Source organism: Sceloporus occidentalis, unplaced genomic scaffold (assembly GCF_023333645.1).
Source record: "Sceloporus occidentalis isolate IW3139 unplaced genomic scaffold, rSceOcc1.0.p SCAF_2, whole genome shotgun sequence".
Taxonomy (NCBI): domain Eukaryota; kingdom Metazoa; phylum Chordata; class Lepidosauria; order Squamata; family Phrynosomatidae; genus Sceloporus; species Sceloporus occidentalis.
The window spans coordinates 270,223,712-270,244,965 of record NW_028316982.1 but is presented as its reverse complement, the minus strand read 5'-3'; the positions used below and the strand labels follow the sequence as shown (position 1 = coordinate 270,244,965).

General features: G+C 43.1%; 1 protein-coding gene across 1 annotated transcript in view; it reads right to left on the bottom strand.

Annotated features, from left to right (window-relative positions):
• ARHGEF17 (Rho guanine nucleotide exchange factor 17) overlaps positions 1-21,254 on the bottom strand; it is a 229,556-nt gene that overhangs the window by 43,470 nt on the left and 164,832 nt on the right. Inside the window, exons 3-5 of the mRNA XM_089508484.1 lie at positions 14,906-15,088; positions 6,621-6,737; positions 5,793-5,885 (exon numbers count right to left, since the gene is read on the bottom strand). Of these exons, the coding sequence (XP_089364610.1) occupies positions 5,793-5,885; positions 6,621-6,737; positions 14,906-15,088 (393 nt within the window). The remainder of the gene's footprint in view (positions 1-5,792; positions 5,886-6,620; positions 6,738-14,905; positions 15,089-21,254) is intronic.

Here is a 21,254-nt window from a genome sequence, read left to right as displayed (position 1 = left end):
TATCTAAATAAGAACGTTCATAAAGAAAGAAAGAAAACAAACAATCGTCCATTTGCTGTTTCTTTCCAGTGACTGAAAACCAAAAGATAGTTGTGCATTTCTGCCAAATGTCTTGAAGATCAGGAACTGTATAATGTGTTAAAAAAAATAAACTTGGAAAAAACAAATTAATGTGAATTTCTTTGCCATTGCAAACTCCATGACACAAAGATTTCTGACATGTTCCACTGAGCCTGTAAAAGGCCCAAGTACTTCCAGTAACTGTTTGTTTCTATCGGCTCCATCAGGGTCTATGATGCTCTACCAAATGCCAGAGCACAGGTCTCTGCCCTAAGCAATTTATAATCTACAATTCAACACAGAGGGAAACAACAGAGCTGAGGCAGACAGAGCTAAACAGGGGCAAATGAGAACAGAGTATAGTTGGTATAGTTCCTCATCTTAATAAGCAAGTGCTCTGCTGAAACAGACGTACAATTAGGATAAGGCAACCACAAAGCGACTTGCATGGGCAAAAGACATTGCAGGTATGCAAGTAAATGTGTGGGAAAAAACAAGCAACAGTTATAGGCTGAAGGGCTGGATTACTTCTTGACAATGATATCACAGGCCTAGTGCCAGGAGGAGAATGTTAGCCCAATGATGCCTGAAATGAAGAATTGATTGCCCAATCAAGGCAGTTTATGCAAACAGCACCTTTGGGGATGTATGTCAGGAATACATAGAATCCTACAGTTGGAAGAGACTCCAAGGGGCCATCCAGTCCAATCCATTCTGCCATGAAGGAAGATACAAACAAAGCACTCCCAACAAATGGCCATCTAACCTCTCTTTAAAAACCTCCAAAGAAGGATACTCCACCACCCTCTGAAGGAGTGTGTCCCTCTGTCAAAAGCCCTTATTGTCAGGAAGTTCCTCCTAATGTTGAGGTGGAATCTTTTTTCCAGAAGCTTGCCTCCATTGTTCCGGGTAATATTCTCTGGAGCAGCAGAAAACAAGCTTGCTCCATCCTCAATATGACATCCCTTCAGATATTTAAACATGGTTATCATGCCCCCTCTTAACTGTCTCTTCTCTGGGCTAAACATGCCCAGCTCCCTAAGTTGCTCCTCATAAGGCATGGTTTCCAGACCTTTCACAATTTTGGTCGTCCTCCTCTGGACACACTCAAATTAAGGAAACAGGGTGGGATAAGGCCTCCATTGTCAGTATGACACCCTTTCAAATATTGGCCATCATGTCAACCTTCTCTTCCCCAGGCTAAACCTATCCAGCTCTTTAAGTAGCTCCTCAAAGGGCTTGATGGTTTCCAGACCCTTCACCATTTTGGTCTCCCTCCACTGGACACGCTCCAGTTTGTCCATATCCTTCTTATCATAGAATCATAGAGTTGGAAGAGACCGCAAGGGCCATCCAGTCTAACCCCTGCCATGCAGGAACTCTCAATCAAAGCATCCCCAAAAGATGGCCATCCCGCCTCTTGAACTGTCGTGATCAGAACTGGACACAGTATTCCAGGTGAGGTCTGAACAAACCCCAAGGACAATTCTCACATACCATTACTTAGCTTCTATGATTCAGGTTTATTTTATTTATTGGATTTATATCCTGCCTTTCTCCCAAAATAGGAATCAAGTGCTGTGGCAAGGGTTCACTCTCAGTTTCTTGTATTTCCTGATCCCAATGAGAACTCTTATCCCTCTCTTGTTCCCAAGTGGAGCCAACTTACCACCAACCAAAGTGCATCCTTTCTGATTCAATGTATCATGGGCTGCTGGAAAAACAACAAGGGATATATTCTATCCAAATAAAGAATACTGTCTGGAACAAAAAAGTATCCAAATGACAAAAAGACATTAAAGGTTTGTTGGGGTATTTTTGGGTCCCAGCTCTTTGCTGACAGTTTCTTTCTTTAACAAGGTAGGCAGCTGAAACTTGGAGAAACTATAGTTTTTTGTGGGTTGTTCGGGCTAAGTGGCCATGTTCTAGAAGAGTTTTTTCTCTGAAGATGCCAGCCACAGATGCTGGCGAAACGTCAGGAAGAAATTCTTCTAGAACATGGCCACAAAGCTTGAAAAACCCACAAAAAACTATGGATGCTGGCAATGAAAGCCTTCGACTTCACCTTGGAGAAACTATTTAAAATTATTTACAACTTTTCATGTGAAAATGCTGCAGAATGCCTACATTCTAGACCTAGTTCAAAGTGGATTCTGCCACAAGAAGTAAGTCTGGAGATCTAAACACCAAAATCCCATTATCAATCCCAAGTAGAATAGATCCACTGACTCAATGGGGCTTGCCTTTGTACTGACCTATCAAGTTCCCACTGATTCCTTGGGTCAACAGTAGCTGTCATTACAAATTGATTCAGGTCCAAAGGTCCCATCCTGCTACATCAGAGTAAAAACACAACCAAGATCCAATATGTTTCCAGAATTCAAGATTACCATCCTAAACATGTGTCACTAGGCATTTACATTCTGCTCAGTTTGCAGAGACTCATCTTCAATTTAAGGATGTAAATTCTGGCTTGTCTCATTCTTGCAAATGAGAAAGAGATACATGAAACATTTCTTCCTTGCCTGCAAGACAACAAGGTTTCTGTTGTTGGCCTTCATGAGAATTTGTGTGTTTGTGCGACTGTTTTTTGTGCCAATTATGCACTTTTATATAAGTACAATAATTGCTGCCTTGCTGCACAGACATTTTAAAAAACAGAAGCATTAGATAGCTTGTTTGCTTCTTTGTGATCCATCAACCAGCCCTCTGGGGCTTACCTTGAGTTTGTGTGCTCAGCTTCACAATTAGGAAAAGGCCCACAAGCCATGCAAGTATAATAACAATATAGCAAAGGTATGGTAAAAAAAAGTGTTTGTTGTTTGATCCTCCCATTGGTAGTGGCAAATTTTCAACGGGTTTGCTAATTCTTGCTATATTGAGACAGATACTCCTAATGAGGAGAGGATTCCTTCGCATCCTTAATTTGAATCAACAAGCCATGCAGGTTGACAAGGCAGCAAAACAAAACGGAGGGATTCTCTAGGCCTTTGCCAGCTTTGCTTGGCACTGAAGGCCCAAGTTTGGTAGCAGAGTCCCGATATATAAAACATTTTCCTTCCCTGATCTAGGGATGGAAACCTTGGTAAATTTTATTCCCACATGCAACAATGAATAATTTTGCTATTTCCCCCCTGATGGTGTGAGAAAGTCCTAACCCATCTCCAACCAAAACTAGTCCTTTTCAAGTATCATTCATGGTTTGCATTTAATTGTGTGCAAAACAAACAAACAAACAAACAAACAAACAACCCTCATGTGTGTCTTTCCATGCAGAAATGGCAAAGAGTTTTGCTATGTGGGAATTTTCCTTGTCAAGGTTTCCCAAAAGAGGACAACCAAGATGGTAAAATGTCTGGAAACAAACAGCCCTATGTGTAAAGACTTAGGGAGGCGGGTATGTTTAGCATTGAGAATATAAGATTTAGAAGTGATAGGATAGCCATGTGTAAATATTTGAAGGGATGTCATATTGAGGATGGAGCAAGCTTGTTTTCAGCTGCTCCAGAGAACAGGACCCAGAGCAATGGATGCAAGCTACAGGAAAAGAGATTCTACCTAAACATTAGAAAGAACTTCCTGACAGTAAGAGCTATATGACAAAAAACTGTCTCAGAGGATGGTGTTTTCTCCTTCTTTGGAGGTCTTTAAAAGGGGTTTGGATGGACACAGCTCAGAATGCTTTAGCTATGGCTCCTTGCACCAGCATGAGGTTGTATAAGATGACCCATGGAATCGCTTCCAACTATGACTCTATGAGTCTAACACTCAGAAAGCTGAGGTGCAATCTATACTGTAGAAACAGTACAGTTTGAAACTACTTTAAGCACAGTAGTTCCATTCTATGAAATCCTGGGATCTGTCATTTCACAAGATCTTTAGCCATCTCTGCCAAAGGGAGCTGGTAGCTCACAAAATTACAAATGCCAGGATTCTGTAGGATGGAGCCATGGCAGTTTAAAGTGGTGTCAAGCTGCATTATTTCTACAGTCTAGATGCACCCAAGGAGACCAGGGTTGAAATCCCTGTTTGGCTATGGAAATCCACTGGGGGAGCTTGGGCCAAGTCACACACTCTCCGCCTCAGAAGAGAGCAATGGCAAACTCCCTCTGAAGAAATCTTGCCAAGAAAACCCCATGATAGGGTCAGCATAAGTCAGAGATGGCTCAAAGCCACACAACAACAACAACTTTAGGATGGAGCCATGGCAGTACAAGTTGTGCCAAATGGCATTATTTCTACAGTGTAGATACTCTTATGCCTCTATGGTTCTAACACTTAGAATATCCCTGTTTGGTCCACTGATTATTTTTGAATATTCTTCCATCTCAGCCACGATCTCACCAGGCTTCTGGGCAGGTATGCTCAAGGTTTTGTGCAGAGCAAGGCCTTTTCATCTGGCCTTGTTTGGGGAGGAGGGAGAGACTCAGCTCTCCAGAATGAGTAATGGCTCCTTCTTGGCAACAGATCCAAGCCCACTGCTCTGACTCAGGCATGTGAAATATCCAAGGAATGCAGCATGCTAGAATAGCAAGCTGTCACTACAGCCCACCATCCGGGATGCAGGCAGCAGAACATTTGGACAAACTGAACTAGATTCTTCCTTCTCCAAGTTTCTTGCATGCCAAGTTCCACTGAAACATAGGGACCAGCCATGGGCCCATACAGACAGGCCAAAATAAAGCTACTTCTGGTCACTTTGGAGGTATGCTATTTAAATGACACACACATCTTAAGAAGCCATAAGCTGCGCCAAAGCTGCACTCCAATCCTTAGGTCTGGAGCATGGCTTTGGTGCAGCTTCTGGCCTCTTAGGACACATGCATCATTTGAACAGCATACCTCCATAGTGACCTGAAGCAGCTTTATTTTGACCTGTCTGTATGGGCTTGGGCTCTATATAGAACAAAGCAGTGTTCTGGTGCATTTTCCTTTCAGCTCCTTGAGATGTGCTCAAGAGACCTTCCCACAGAGCGAATTAAAATGAAATTCGCTGACAGGACTCTCCTCTTAGCAAACATTTTCAGGGAATTAATTCAAATGGCTCCATCTACAGAGGTGTAGAAGCAGAGATCCCAAACATCCAGGGAAGTGGCTAGGCACAGATAGAGCAGAATATATGCCACATTTTTTGGAACTGGGTGCAAAATTAGCATCAGAGTGTTCAAGAAAACAACAACAGGTTTTTAGCCCTTAAGTATAGTAAATATTTGTCAAGTTTGGAGCCGTTTCTTCCTCCCAGGAACTCAGGGTGGTAGAAAAGGTTATCTCATTTTTCCTTCATCAGAAGAGTACAGGGCTTGAGAAAATTTCACTCAGGCTGCATCCAAGCAGCGCAACTGATGCAGTTTGACACCACTTTAACTTTCATGGCCCTATGAATTCTGGAACTGGTAGTTTTGTGAGACAAAACATTCTATGCTTCTATGATTTAGCTTTCTCTGTCAGAGCGCTCTGGTGCCACAACAAACTACAAATCTCAGGATTCCATAGGATGAAGCCATGGGAGTTAAAGCAGTGTCCAATTGCATTAGTTCTGCAGTGTATCAGAAGCCTCAGAACTATTCAAAATGATAGCTTCTTGAAAATTTTGACCAAAACCCAGAGTGGATTTGCTACTCCTTTGAAAAAGATGTCACCAAAACTTCTCTTGCAAAATTCAGGCTATCCACCCAGGGGCTTCCACAAGACTGCTGCAAACAAAGCAGAAAGGTCAGTCACATTTGGCTCACCTTGACCAGAAGCTCATAGCGTGGAATCCGTTGTACGGGCTTGATCATGAGGTCCGATAGGGCCTGCTTTTCTTTGTTTTCCCTCATGCTTTGCTGAAGGAAAAAAGAAAGAAAGAAATATGAAATATAAAATTATGTTTGCAAATGAGATAGGAAGAAAATCATGGACTCTCCTTCTCTGGAAGACTTTAAACAGCCATCTTTCAGAACTGGTTCAGTTGTGGACTCCTGTATGGCAAGGGTTAGACTAGGATGCCCTTGGGGTCCTTTCCAGCTCTATGATTCTGTGATTCAACTTATTTTAAGATGTGGTTCTGGAGGAGAGTTCTCTGGATATTGTGGACATCTAAAAAGTCCAATAAAAGAATCTTAGAGCAAATCAGGCCCAAACTCTCCCTAGAAGCCGAGATGGCTTGAGGTTGCCTTCTTCATGAGAAGAAGGACTAACTAGAAAAGACAACAATGCTTGTTAAAGTTGAGGACAATACACCAGATGGATAGATTCAATTAGAGAAGCCATGGCCATGAATCTGCAAGTGTTGACCAGTATGGTTAAGGATAGGGGGACTTGGAGGAATCTCATTCATAATGTCAACATGAAGTCAACTTGAAGGTAGTTACCAACAACAAAAATAAGATACGAGGAGGCATACCAAAAAGTATTGATAAAATGTTGGCTTTTTGTAAGATAGCCAAAATTGTATGCTTGCCCCATAACAGTGGCCTAATTGATCGATCGATCAATCAATCAATCAATCAATCAATCTCTGGACTCACTTGTCTCTTATTTTTACAAACATAGCAGAAAGAGATGAGATCATGCCATACCTCCAGAAACTTCATAAATGCTGGCTTGGCTTCCTTGGCAATCCTCACAGCATCTTTGGCATTGAGAAAGTTATCTATGTAGGCGGAATAAATATTCACCAGGATGTCCTTGGAAAACTGGAGGAAGGAATGAGTGAAAGACTTAATAAGACGTCTAGACATTTTTCGCCATGAAAGGGAAGAAATCAGAAAGTTACATCATCAGCAAGAGATGTCACTTTCAGTCTAACCTCCCGGGGAATGTAATTTATAAACCAATTAATCTGTAGGGCATAGGTTCATTAATTAGGTATTTTTGTCCAAGCCAATTCTGAATAAAAATGAACATGGCAAACAGCTAAATTATCTGCAAATCTTTAGGTAATCATCTTGCAAAATACCTGGCTTGTAGGTCTACTTCTGTCCTAATACTGAAACAAAACATGGCTCTGGGGAATACAAAATCCCATCTGCAGGGATGAAGGGTAATCTGTTAATACAGCTAACAAAGTCTCCCTTATCCAAAATTGGAATACTCCAAAACCCAAAATGGTTCACATGGGTGACTGAGAAAGTGACCCCTTTGCTTTCTGATGGTTCAGTGTATACACTCAGACCACTGTGCTACACTGACTCTCAATGTTTTGATAGGATTGTTTATTTAATGGTTCTTTAACTTCTATCCATTGTTTTAACCATACAGTGAGCCTCAGCATCTGCTGGGGTTTGGTTCTAGGACACATATCCGCCGTGGAAGCCAAAACCCATGGAAGTTCAAGTTCCATCATCTTCAACGGCATAGTAAAATGGTATGCCCTATATAAAATGGTAAACAGCAAGGTTTGCTTTTTGGAATTTTTCCTGCATAGAAAATACTGCAATTAGATACTTATTCTGAGCAAAATTCACATCTGGTTGATTTACACAGAAAACAGCCTTTTCTGTGCAGAAAACAGGTTTATTTTGTGTGCAGAAAATATTATTTCTGCACAGAAATGTTTTTTCCCCCACAGAAAAAATGGCATTTGCTGTGCAGGAAAGGCCATTTTTGTGTGTAACTCAGCCATGTGCGAATTTTGCACAGAAAATGTCCGGAACTGTGAACAAGCTCCAAAAACTCTGTAAAGCCGAAGGTTTTCATGGCTGGCATCCATAGTTTTTTGTGGGTGTTTTGGGCTATGTGGCCATGTTCTAGCAGAGTTTCTTTCTGACATTTCGCCAGCATCTGTGGCTGGCATCTTCAGAGAATGCTTTGCCTGGAAAAGTCTGGTGTATATATACTGCGTGAGCCTGGGAATGCAGGAGGGATTTGCATGTGTCTTGTTCTGTGTTGATGGCTGGCCTCAGCCTGGGAGGCTAATGCAAACGAGGATTAATGTCTGCTAATTGGTGATCAATTATCTGCTGGGAAAGTCCCTGACTCTGAAGGTAGAGAAGGTATTTTTACCATACATCAAAGGAGTCACAGACAGAATAGGCAAAGTGGTGAGGAAGCACAACCTTCAAACGGTTTACAAACTGACAAAGAAAATCCAGCAAATGCTTCGCTCAGCCAAGGACCAGAGAAACCCTCTCACAGCCGCAGGAGTTTAGCGCATACCATGCAGCTGCGGACAAGTCTACATAGGGACCACCAAACGCAGTGTGCAAACAAGAATCAAGGAACACGAGAGACACTGCAGACCGGGCCAGCCAGAAAAATCAGCAGCAGCAGAACATGCCACAAACCATCATGGACATAAAATACTATTTGAAAACACTGAAATTCTGGACCATGCCAACCACTACCATGTCAGGATGTACAGGGAAGCCATTGAGATCCACAAACAACTGGACAATTTCAACTGGAAAAAGGAAACCCTTAAAGTGAACAAAATTTGGCTACCAGTCCTGAGGAATAGCAAAATAAGGACTCAGCAAATGCAAATGGGAAACCATTCAGAATCAGGGGCTTTCCCAGCAGATAGTGATCACCAATTAGCAGACATTAATCCTCTTTTGCATTAGCCTCCCATCCTGAGGCCAGCCATCAGCACAGAACAAGACACATGCAAATCACTCCTGCATTCCCAGGCTCACACAGTATATATACACCCAACTTTTCCAGGCAAAGCATTCTCTGAAGATGCCAGCCACAGATGCTGGCGAAACGTCAGGAAGAAACTTTTCTGGAACATGGCCACAGAGCCCGAAAAACCCACAAAAAACTATCCGAAAACTCTGTTTTTCTATGTGAAGGTGTTAGAGGGAATGAAACAGTAAGTGCCAAGAAGGTATATGAAGGTGTTAGAGGGAATGAGACAGAGATAAGATAAGGTAATTGAAATATAAAAACAGAAAGCATCAGAGAGAAAGGGACAAGAAAGAAAGGAAAGGAAAGGAAAGGAAAGGAAAGGAAAGGAAAGGAAAGAGACCAAGACTGAAGACAGAACAAACTAGAAAGATGAGAAGGATAAGATGTTAAAGAAAACATGTAGAAATCATGGAATATCGAAGGCTGGAGATTGAATATTGGAGAATGAATATTGGGGACTCAAATGTATGTATATAAGAGAAAGCAAATTTGTTGTTGTAACAATGTATTTTTACTCAGTAATACAGTGGATCCTCCACATTTGCTGGGGTTAGGGGCACAAGACCCCCATGAAAGTGGGGAAAACACAAATTAAAAACAACACTCCCCCCCCCCCCCCCAAAGAACACCTTTCTAGGAATCTCTGTCTAGGTCCTCCAGCATGACTTTTGGCACAGGTTGGCCATAGGGTCACGCTGGAGGACCAGAGATTTCTAGAGAGAACGTATTAATCAAGCCTGTGAATAATCAAAGCCGGAAAAGCCAAAGCCACAGATGTGGAAGGCCAACTATAATAATAATAATAACAACAACAACTGCTGAAAACCCCTTGCTAAAATGACTCATTGCTTTCTTCAAGATCAGAATGAGTGAAGTGTTGCAACCCTAGTATATGGGGATATGGCCACTGTCTCCAGCACAGTTGCCCATCCCTGCCACAGAAATGGGGCTGAGACCTTCTGCATGGATGATAGGCACTGAGGCTGATGCACTTTGCCTGAACCATTCAACTGGCATTGTAGTGCAGAAAGCACTTCTCTTCTGAGAGAGGGTGCAGAGAAGAGCCTGGGGATCTGAAAACACCTCCACAGATGGGAGGGGGCTGTGCATGGGAGGCATGTGCGTAGGAACCATCCGTGTCATGCCACATGACAACCTCCCTGTTGTTGCCAAATTCCCTCCATGAAGACGTGGACTGCATACTGAGTGCCTCCTTCAAAAAGTCTCTCTCTCCTTGCTGTTTGTTGTTGTGCTCTCCAGTTCCTAGTTTTCAAGTGGCAGCATCTGTTCCGTGCCCTTTCCAAGAAAAAGTACTTTCAAGGGAAAAGGAGGAGAGAGAGAGACACAGCGAACGATAGGCGGGTAAATCATTCGGGATTGATTAAGAGAGCAGGAAAGCAGCCATCTCTCCAGGCACTTGGATGCGGTCCAAATCCACCCCCTCCGCGTGGGAAGCAACACCTAAATCTATTTGGCATGTACATTTGCAACGGTAGGCTGCACCAAGCCTTCAGAAAGCACTCGCGTGCCATCACAATTGCACTGTGGATTGTGGCATGAAATGCTACACTAATGGAAAAATAAATGCATCCTTAATTTTAAAGTTTCTAGCCCTCTGTGTTTTCTGAAAGCTGAATAGCAAAGAAAAGGAATTCAGAGAATCAGAGTAATTATAGGGAACCCAGCACACATTTAGACATTGGTCCTCAATGTGTGATTAATATTGAACTAGGATTCTAGGAGAGCAGGGTACAAATCCCTGCTTAGCTATGGAAACACACTAGAGATGCAATAGCTGGGCAAGTGACACTCTCTCAGCCTCAGAGAAAGGGCAATGACAAACCTCCCCTGAAGAAATCATGCTAATTAAATCCAAGGATATAATTCAAAGACATAGGCATTCTAGTCTAGGATGGGGGACACCTGGCTGAACTAGACTACATGTAAAAGGGATCTAGGAGTCCAAGTAGACCACAAGTTGAACATGAGTCAACAGTGTGATGCGGCAGCCAAATAAGTCAATGCGATTTTAGGCTGCATCAATAGAAGTATAGTGTCTAAATCAAGAGAAGTAATAGTATTACTTTATTCTGCTTTGGTCAGGCCCCACCTGGAATATTGTGTCCAGTTCTGGGCACCACAATTCAAAAAGGACATTGAGAAACTGGAGCGTGTCCAAAGGAGGGAGACTAAAATGGTGAAGAGTCTGGAAACCATGCCCTTTGAGGAACGACTTAGGGAACTGGGGATGTTTAGCCTGGAGAAAAGAAGGTTAAGAGCTGATATGATAGCCCTGTTTAAATACTTTAAGGGATGTCATATTGAGGAGGGAGCAAGCTTGTTTTCTGCTGCTCCAGAGGACAGGACCCGGAGCAATGGATGCAAGCTGCAAGAAAAGAGATTTCACCTCAACATTAGGAAGAACTTCCAGACAGTAAGGGCTGTTCGAAAGTGGAACAAACTCCTTCCTTGGAGTGTAGTGGAGTCCCCTTCCTTGGAGGTCTTTAAGCAGAGGCTGGATGGCCATCTGTCAGGGATGCTTTGATTGAGAGTTCCTGCATGGCAGGGGGTTGGACTGGATGGCCCTTGTGGTCTCTTCCAACTCCACAATTCTATGATTCTATGATCATTACACAAAGGGATCTTGTAACACCTTTGAGACTAATGGTGCAGAAGAAACTGCAGCATAAGCTCAAAGGTGCTACAAAATCCCTTTGCATCCTAGGATAGGTTCACCTTAGGGTTGCCATAAGTCGGAAATGACTTAAATGCACACAACTACAACAACACCTCACAACTACAACAACACCTTTACCTATGAGATGCCCTCTGATTGGATTTCCTCGCAGAACAATTTATTGTAGGAAGTAAGAAAATGTTGAGCAACAAGAACCGGTGGAAGGGTTAACAGGGTCAATTTGATCAAATAAAGTTCACGGGAGTTGGCTGGTCTCAGACTCATTCATGTGACAGAATATAAACTGAGTCATCCAATCCTCCACGTTTCCCTGGAAGGTGGTAAACTGGCAATTATTAGCCATTATATAAGCCAGAACATGTACAAAGTGATACGCAAGCCAAGGGTGCAACATTTTCACCTGAAACACCAGGACCAGGATCCTGTTGTCAATTCCCTTCCATTTGAGGTTGTACTTTTTTTACTGTTGTGCAATGGAAATATTCATTTCACGGTTGTGTAAGCAGAATTCCACCAGCGTAACCTTTTCACATGGGCATCAGTCCCACTGTTACTCCCAACTAAGGAGAGCTCTGTTGGAGCAGCTGGGCTTATCTACATGTGGATTCAACATACAATAACTGACTCAGTGGTTTTACTCTTGTTGGGACTAACCAATGAGATCCCAGCCACACAGTTGCATATTTTTAAAGGATGCATGAAGATTCATCATCATTGCCTTCAGCACAGCATTTGATTCCTTGGGATTGCAGAAACCACCACTCTGACGTCCCCATTGCACCTCGGGACAATAAGCAGGCAGAATGGCAAATACACAATTGATTCCGCAATGTCGGTATTCAGCAAAATGAGGCAGTAGCACAACCACAAGGGAACTATGTGGATTTGAATTTACAACTATGTTAACATGCCAAGCCAGTGTGGCATAGTGGTTTGAGTACTGATTACAACTTTGGAGATAAGGGTTCGATTTCCATCTCAGCCATGAAGCCCACTGGGCAAGTTACATGCTCTCTGCCAGACAGGAAGGCAATGGTAAACTTGCCCTGAATAAATCTTGTCAAGAAAATCCCACAATAGGTTCACCCTTAGGGATGCCATAAGTCGGAAACGACTTGAAGGCACACAACAACAACAACCAAAAGCATCTGAGGAAGTAGACTTAAACCTATGAAAGCTCATGCTATCAATTTCTTTCTTTCAGTTAATCTTAAAAGTACTACAAGATTTCTTTGAACAACAAGAACAACAAACACGATGTAGGACATCAGCCCAGACCCTTGATCATGGGCTCTCTGATGAGAATGTTTAGGTCTGATATGGGAAAGTCATAAGTGACAGCAAGGACAAAGGACATGGGGTCTCAGCCACGCCAATGGACTGCGGGGTGAAGGAGACAATTTGCTACAGCCAAATCATGAGTTTCAAGACTTACCACAAAACCTGCTTCTAGAAATTTAGTAACCATAGGGATACTGGTGAACCAGTGTGGTGTACTGGTTTGAGTGCTGGCCTATGAATCTGGAGACCAGGGTTCGACTCCCCACTCGGCTATAGAAACCTACTGGATGACCTAAGGCAAGTCATATTCTCTCAGCCTCAGAAGATGGCAATGGCAAACCCCCTCGGAATAACTTTGGCCGAGGAGACACTAGAGAAGGTAGTGTGGTGTATTGGTTGTTGTGTTGGATTAAGACTAGGTGACCAGGGTTCAAACTGTTTTAACCACTTAACTAGTTTAGTTCTATGTAATGCTGACTTCTGACTATTTTTTAAGTTATATTGGACTTGATTTGTCCCTATTCTGGGGGAAAGGCAGGGTAAAAATAAAGACAACAATGATGATGATTTTGAGAAATTATTCTGCACAGAAAAATACGGAGGGCTTTTGGCACCAAAGTTGTGCTCCTTGAGTGAACAATTTTGCACACAGAAAAAAAGTGTATCTGGAAAAAGAGTGTGGGGTGTGTGTGGATGGGTGAAAATGTGTTTTTACTCAATAACCACAATTTTTGCCACCAGTACCCCTGCATATATATTTCTGAACAGAATAATTTGCCAGATTATTTGCCTGTGCAAATATTAGGCACAAAATGCTCATCTCTACATTCCTGTTGATAGGATTTCCTGAATATCGGGGGGGACAGGGACATTTTTTTGGCTGGGAAACAAATGTGTAGTTTTTGTGTACCTTTAAGTAATTAGTGGGGTTTTCGGGCTATGAGGCCATATTCTAGAAGAGTTTATTCTTGGTCTTTCTCTGAAGATGCCAGCCACAGGTGCCAGCAAAATGTCAGGAATAAACTCTTCTAGAACATGTAACCATATGAACATGGCTACATAGCTCAAAAAGCCCACAAAAAACTATGGTTGTTGGCCATGAAAACCTTCGACTTCACATAATTTCTGATATACTGTATGCTGTGGTAAAGGTTTCTTCTGCACTAAGTGCCAAAGGTGTCACTGGGGAGGCACGAGGGTACAATTCACACCAGGTGACACCCTAAGGAGGGGTGACACCACTGCTCCCCAGACATCTGCCTTTGGACAGAAACAGGCTTTAGTGTTTGCCTGTATCCCTTTAAAATGCTGGAGCTCAGCAGAAGAGATGCTGTGAGTGGGGTAAGGCTCAGCGGGAGGAGAAAGGAGAGGGCATTGTTGTTGTGTGCCATCAAGTCCTTTCTGACTTATGGCAACCCTAAGGGGGAACCTATCGTGGGGTTTTCCTGGCAAAATTTATTCAGGGCAAGTTTATCATTGCCTTCCCCTGAGGCTGAGAAAGTGTGACTTGCCCAAGGTCACCCTGTGGGTTTCATGGGAATCGAACCATGATCTCCAGAGTCATAGTCCAATGCTTAAACCACTATGCCATGCTGGAACTTGGAAAGGAGAGGACTCAGGGTTTAAAATTTTAAAAATGTAAAATTTAATTTTTTCAAAAAAATTCTTTTAAAATTTTCTTTGAAATAATCACATCTTACTAAAGGTTTTGCTTTAACCACATGAAACTATGTATTTGCAAATGCATTTAGGATGTGAGTATGTTATTGTAATTTGAAGGTACTGTCAGCCCTCCGCATTCACGGATTTTATGATCCACAAATTCAAGAATCCACGGACTGAAAATATTTTTAAAATATATAAATTCCAAAAGGCAAACAAAAAAACATTACTAAGGATTCTGTATGGTGTGGTATGAGAGGAGATCAATGGAAGGGGTGACAGCATGATTTACTGCACTGGGTGATGCCAACTCCAGTGATGCCACTGCTTGGTGCAATTAAGGTTGTGAGAAGGTTTGCACACAGGTGAGGGCAGGCCAATGGCAATTGTGGCCTAGAGGGTGGATTTCACCAATGAGCTGCTAGTTACCACTCCTATGCCCTTCATTACATTTTCTTGTCAGTGTTTAGAAATATCTTGCAAGCTTCTTCCACCGGCCCCCCTTTCCTTCTTCCACCACAATCTACAGACATGAGCCAACAATGAAAAAAACATGTTCCATGTGTGCAGGGGGCCGACAGCTGTACTCACAGATTGTATCAGGATGTCTCCCACTTTCTGCTTCTCGTGCCATTTCTGCATGCACTCAGAGATCTGCTCCAGGAACTCCTCATGATGCTCCAACAGCTCAGGAATCTGATCAAAGATCTCATCCACCAGAGAAGGGTCGCAGAGGATGGAATTTTCTGGCTGTTTCAGGGGCTTCATATAGCCCTGCAAGGAGAAAAATATGAAATATCAAATGCCTTGTTGGCTTGCAATATACTTATAGAATGTAACACTGCACTTTGCTAGCAACAAACCCTTGACTAAATCGACATTCAGATTATTGATTTCATTTGTCCTTTGCACTGAAATTAAGAGAGAAAAACTTTTTTGCCATTTGCATTGCATCCTGAAGCAGTCCATTTTAATGGACTCAAACCATCATTCAACTCCTGACCCCTTTTGACCCCAAATACCATCTAGGAAGATGTGGGAGCCATTTTGCCAAAGTTTTAAGACTTTTTCCCCCAACAGGAAATGACCTGGAAGTTGAAACATTGCTGCAACACTGAAAATTGGAGAAAGGTACAATCCTGCTTATACAGACAGCTGCGTACCTCTAGAAGGGTAACCGAAGTACAGTAGTATGTGCTGTACTTGGCAGCACATTCCAGGACCTGCCATGGATACCAAAATCAGTGACTGCTCAAGTCCCATTATATTCAGCATGATGCTCCAAAGGGCTACGGCAGATCTCAAAGAAGAAGATGGCATTTATATACACTAACGTACTGATGGTAGCCTGTTTAACTTAAGCCGCCTGAGGGCCCGCTCTAAGACTCTAAACTATTTAGTCCGTGAGCTGCTTTTTGCTGACGATGCTGCCCTCGTTGCCCATACAGAAGCAGCTCTGCAGCGCCTCACATCTTGTTTTGCTACAGCTGCAGAGCTCTTTGGAATGGAAGTCAGTCTGAAGAAAACGGAAGTTCTCTACCAGCCGGCACCTCAGGAAGAACACTACCATCCCTACATCACTGTAGGCACATCTGTGCTTAAGTCCGTCCAGCAGTTCACCTACCTGGGAAGCATCATCTCCTCAGATGCCAAGATTGATAAAGAGATCGATCACAGACTGGCAAAGGCATATAGTGGATTCGGAAGGCTTCACAAGAGCGTCTGGAGTAACAAACACTTGAGGCGAAGCACAAAAATCAGTGTGTATAGAGCCATTGTACTGTCTATTCTCCTCTATGGGTCTGAAACATGGGTCACCTATCGCCAACACCTACGACTCCTTGAACGCTTTCATCGGCGCTGTTTACGCACAATTCTAAATATACACTGGACTGACCATGTGACAAATGTTGCTGTCCTTGAGCAAGCAGGGATCACCAGCATTGAGGGCATGCTATTGAGGATGCAGCTGCGCTGGGCAGGACACGTTTCTAGGATGAAGGACCATCGCCTCCCAAAAATAGTATTCTATGGTGAACTCGCCATGGGTCAGCGTAAGAGGGGCGCCCCAAAGAAGAGATACAAGGACTCCCTGAAACAACATCTCAGGCTCGGCCAAATTGATCACCAACAATGGTCTGCCCTGGCCTCGCATCGGGAGGCATGGAGGCGCACTATCCACGATGCTGCAGCCTTTTTCGAAAGCTCACGCCGAACGAATCTTGAAGAAAAACGACAACGCAGAAAGAACCGCAACCCGGAAACATCACCCAAGGAGACTTTCCACTGTGCTTTCTGCAACTGGACCTGCTTGTCCCGGATTGGCCTTTTTAGTCACCAATGTGCTTGTACAAAGCGCGGGATGAGTCCTTTCTGAATCTTTGTTCGCGAAGCAAAGCCAGAGAGAGTAAAATGATGTCCCTTATATAAAATGGCAAAGTCAATGTTTGTGTTTTGGATACATTAAAATATATATTTTCAAGCTATGAATGGTAGAATTGGCGGATGCAAAATCTGTGGATATGGAGGGCCAACTGTAGAGATGGAAAGTTGGGGTTCCTTGATATGGTCAATCTTTGTATTGTCTACTCTGCTGCAAAGCTTGGAAAGTTACTTTCAAGAGGATCAGACATAATGACATGCTGAAAGCTTCCATAGCAGGGGTAGGGCGATACTCTTGAATCCCAAACTATTGTCAGGGATGATGGGAGTTGTTGCTCTTCACCTCAGGCTGTAACTCACCACCTTGTTAATGAAGCTGAGCTGACCAGTTTTGGCCAGTGGTTATTGCTTTCTTCCAAAGCAGCAGAGTTTCTGAGAATAAGCTGAAGACCCTGACAAACCTCTTCAGGCTTTCTCACTCTTCTTCCTCAGATGTCTCCAACACCATCAGGATTTGCTGGCTCTTGTTTCTTCACTCAAGACACCAAACAACTTAGTAGTCTTAAACAAAAGTACTACTTTATTCTACTATATACTATATACAGTTACAATTCTTGCTTTCATAATATGCCCAACTATCCTACCATCCAACATCCTACAACAACCAACCAACACATTAACAAAACTGGCAATTATTATAGCTATTGTTAGCTGCCACCCAGTTGGTGTGTACATTCACATGATTGGTTGACTTTGTTCACCCCAGACTCAAGTCCAACCCATGAATATGATCTGATTATCTTGTCCATGAAACAAGTCTCAGGTGTTGCCAATATACATTCCAAAATTTGTCCTTGGCTCCCAAGACTTCCAAATTAGATCATCTTTTACACCTGTGTGATTTCTCTATCTATACATGCTTAGTCATTCTGCTTCTCACATACATATTTTATTTCTATAACTGCATGTCCCATGTTGCATTTCTTGACAACTATCACTGTATTCCTGCGGACAGCTTCAATGTGTCATTATATTTATTCCTCTTAAAAGTAACTTTCCAAGCACTCTTCTGTTGTTCTGGACCTTTTGCAGACCGATGAACTCAGGCTTCACTTCACTTCCACCCACCTCTGCCTCCCTTAGCCATATGGGTGGCGTTCCCACTGGCCTAAAACGTGGATTAGGATGGGAATTAATAATAATAATAATAATAATAATAATAAAATAATAATAAATTTTATTTATATACCGCTTTTCCAAAAGATCGAAGTGGTTTACACAGAATTAAAACCAATTTTAAACATATCATAAAATAGATAAAAACCAATAACACAATGTACAATATACAGATATAAAAACAATCATTGAATGGGGTGAGGCAGAGAGTCGATGGGATCAAGTACATAACTTCATTTTCCAGGGGGGAAGGCTTTACAGAAGAGGAAGGTTTTAAGCCTCTTTTTAAATGTTTCCAGGGGGGTGATCAGACGGAGCTCCTTGGGGAGACTATTCCAGATTTGTGGGTCCGCTACTGAGAAGGCCATCTGGAATGTAATAACATATTTAGAAGGTGGAATTTCCAGCAAGTTCTTCCCGGTCGTTCTGAGTGTGCGGGGCAGATTATATGGGGAGATGCGGTCCCTCAAGTAACTAGGGCCCAAGCCATGTAGGGCTTTATAGGCAATAACCAACGCCTTGTATTGCGCTCAGAAGTGAATAGGCAGCCAGTGCAGATCTTTCAGAATAGGTGTTAAATGGTCAAACCGGAAGCACCGGTGACCAATCTGGCTGCCATATTTTGTACTAACTGAAGCTTCCGAGTTTGGTACAAGGGTTGCCCCATGTAGAGCGCATTACAGAAATCTAAGCGAGAGGTTACCAGAGCATGTACCACAGTTTCAAGGTCCCTTTGGCCCAGGTAGGGTTGCAGTTGGCGTATCAACCGAAGTTGATAGCAAGCACTTCTGACCGTCGCGTCTACTTGAGATGTCAACTGCAGGGATGAGTCCAGAAGTACTCCTAGACTGTGAACTTCGTCCTTCAGGGGAAGTGTGACCCCATTCAGGACAGGTGGATAAATTTCCTTCCTTGGGCCTGGTGAACCTATCATGAGTACTTCCGTTTTTTCTGGATTCAAACAGAGTTTGAGTTTGTTTTCCCTCATCCAGCCCATTACCGATTCCAGGCAGGCATTCAGAGGAGAGACTCCATCCTTAGTCACTGCATCAGTCGGAGGCACAGAGAAGCATATTTGGGTATCATCAGCATACTGATAACACCGCGCCCCGTGTCTCCGGATGATCTCTCCCAGCGGTTTCATGTAAATGTTAAACAAAGTGGGGGACAAGATAGCTCCCTGAGGGACCCCAGATGTCAGTTTCCTCTTAGAGGAGCAAGTGTCCCCCAGCTGCACCATCTGGAATCTGCCCAAGAGCTAGGACCGGAACCACTGGAGCGCAGTGCCCCCAATACCCAACTCCCTCAGGCGTTCCAGAAGGATACCGTAGTCAATGGTATCGAAAGCCGCTGAGATGTCCAAGAGCACCAACAAGGTCACACTTCCCCTGTCAATTCCCAGAGGGAGATCATCGACTAAAGCGACCATGGCAGTCTCAACTCCATAACTTGCTCTGAAGCCAGTTTGAAATGGGTCCAGATAATCAGTTTCATCCAAGACAGCTTGGAGTTGGAAGGCAACTGCTCTCTCGATCACCTTACCTAAAAATGGCAGTAGTGAGACTGGCCTATAGTTGTTTCTTATCAGGGGGTCCAGGGAGGATTTTTTAAGCAACGGTTTAACTGTTGCTAATTTTAAACTTGATGGAAATTTTCCCTCCCTGAATGATGTATTAATTATGCGACACAATAATGATGTTACAGCATCACCACCCTGGGCAGTCAGCCAAGAAGGACAGGGATCGAGAGAGCACGTTGTCTTCCTAACACTTCCAAGAAGCTTGTCCACTTCATCGGTACCAACAAACTCAAAATGATCCAGTTTAATTAAGGTAAACTGGTTTTAAAAAACAGTAGGTTTTAACGCAGATTATTTTTGCTCCCGGGGTCCGATTCGCGGTATCTGAATGGGAATGACAAGCGTGTCTGATTTGGGAACCTGGAGATAGGAGGAGCAGCGCTCAAGGGGCTGGCCTGGGGGTGTCACCCTCTTTGTTCTCTTTCTGCATTGCCAGCACCATTTTCTTCCATTCGCATAGCCTTTTCCCCGGTGGATTGCAACCTCCCCTCTGCTCCACATTCATAGACCGATGTGAGGAGAGCCACTGAACACCATTTTAAACTATTCTTTTTTTTCCTGCCCCCCCCCAAAAAACCCCCAAGATTTGTGACGTCTGAAGCCTATGCGCTTGATTGACAGCTTGCAGACACAAATGGGAACAGGGAGCAAGTTAATCTGCTTTAAAATAAAGTGATTTAAAATAAATGGGAACGAAAACAGGGTCTAAATGAATCGAGGTAATTTGCCCCTTTTCGTAATGGAAATGATAGAAAAAATTCAAATTATTCCCCGAACATAATCCGAATCAGAATCGCGCCAATATAATCCGTTTTATCTGCCAAGTGGGAACGCCCCCATGGTTAGTGGTAACAAACTCCACTTTTCTCTCTCCAAACTGCTCTGATTTATTCCAAACATAGATTTCTCTGGATTATTCCAAATGCCACCTTCCACATAAGCCAAGGGTGGACAATTCCATGGGGGCTAGGGGCCAATTCCCCTACCACTTACCACCCCTGTGGGTCACAGCCTTGTTCAAGTACCCTCAAATATTTATTCCCCCGTCATTTCCCCTCCAAAATGGGAGCTGAAAATGTGGGCCCTTGGTATCTGCTGAGGTTTGGTTCCAAGACTACTTGTGGATACCAAAATCCATGATGGTCAAGTCCAAATAATTACAATGGACAGTAAAATGTTGGCCCTTATATAAAATGGCAATAATCAAGGTTTGCTTCTTGGCATTTATATATTTTTTGGATATTTTCAAGCTGTGGATGCTTGAATCCATGGATAAAGAATCTGTGGATATGGAGGCATGAAGAAGAAGGCATGGGGACAGAATTCAAAGGAGGTTTTGGTGCTTTTTTGCGCAGGGGGTGCTTAGGGTATGGTTTGGGGGCTGATCTCCACCCCAAAATTACCACAATTTTGAGAGCCTGGTGTGGGAATTCAGGACCGTAAAGTGCAGTCTATGGATTGCATGTGGCCTGTGCGCCAAACTTTCCCCACCATTGAGAAGACATTTCTAGTAGAGAAATGCAAAGGAGAGAGGACAGCCTTTTGTTATGTGATGCAGGGGAAAATGGGAAGGAAGAGATGCCTCCATTTCCTTTGGATTGCTACCCCACTGGCAGTTAGGGCTTGAGCCATTGGAGGGGGTGCCCTCTTTTCTCCCCACCACATCCACACCTTGGGGAGAAAAACTGAAGAAAGAAGAATAGAACATTATGCACAATTGGCTGGAAGTTGACTAAAATTTGCTATTTGTATTAAGATCTATGGGAAGACTGAAGAAGATAATGAAACATAATAATATAATAA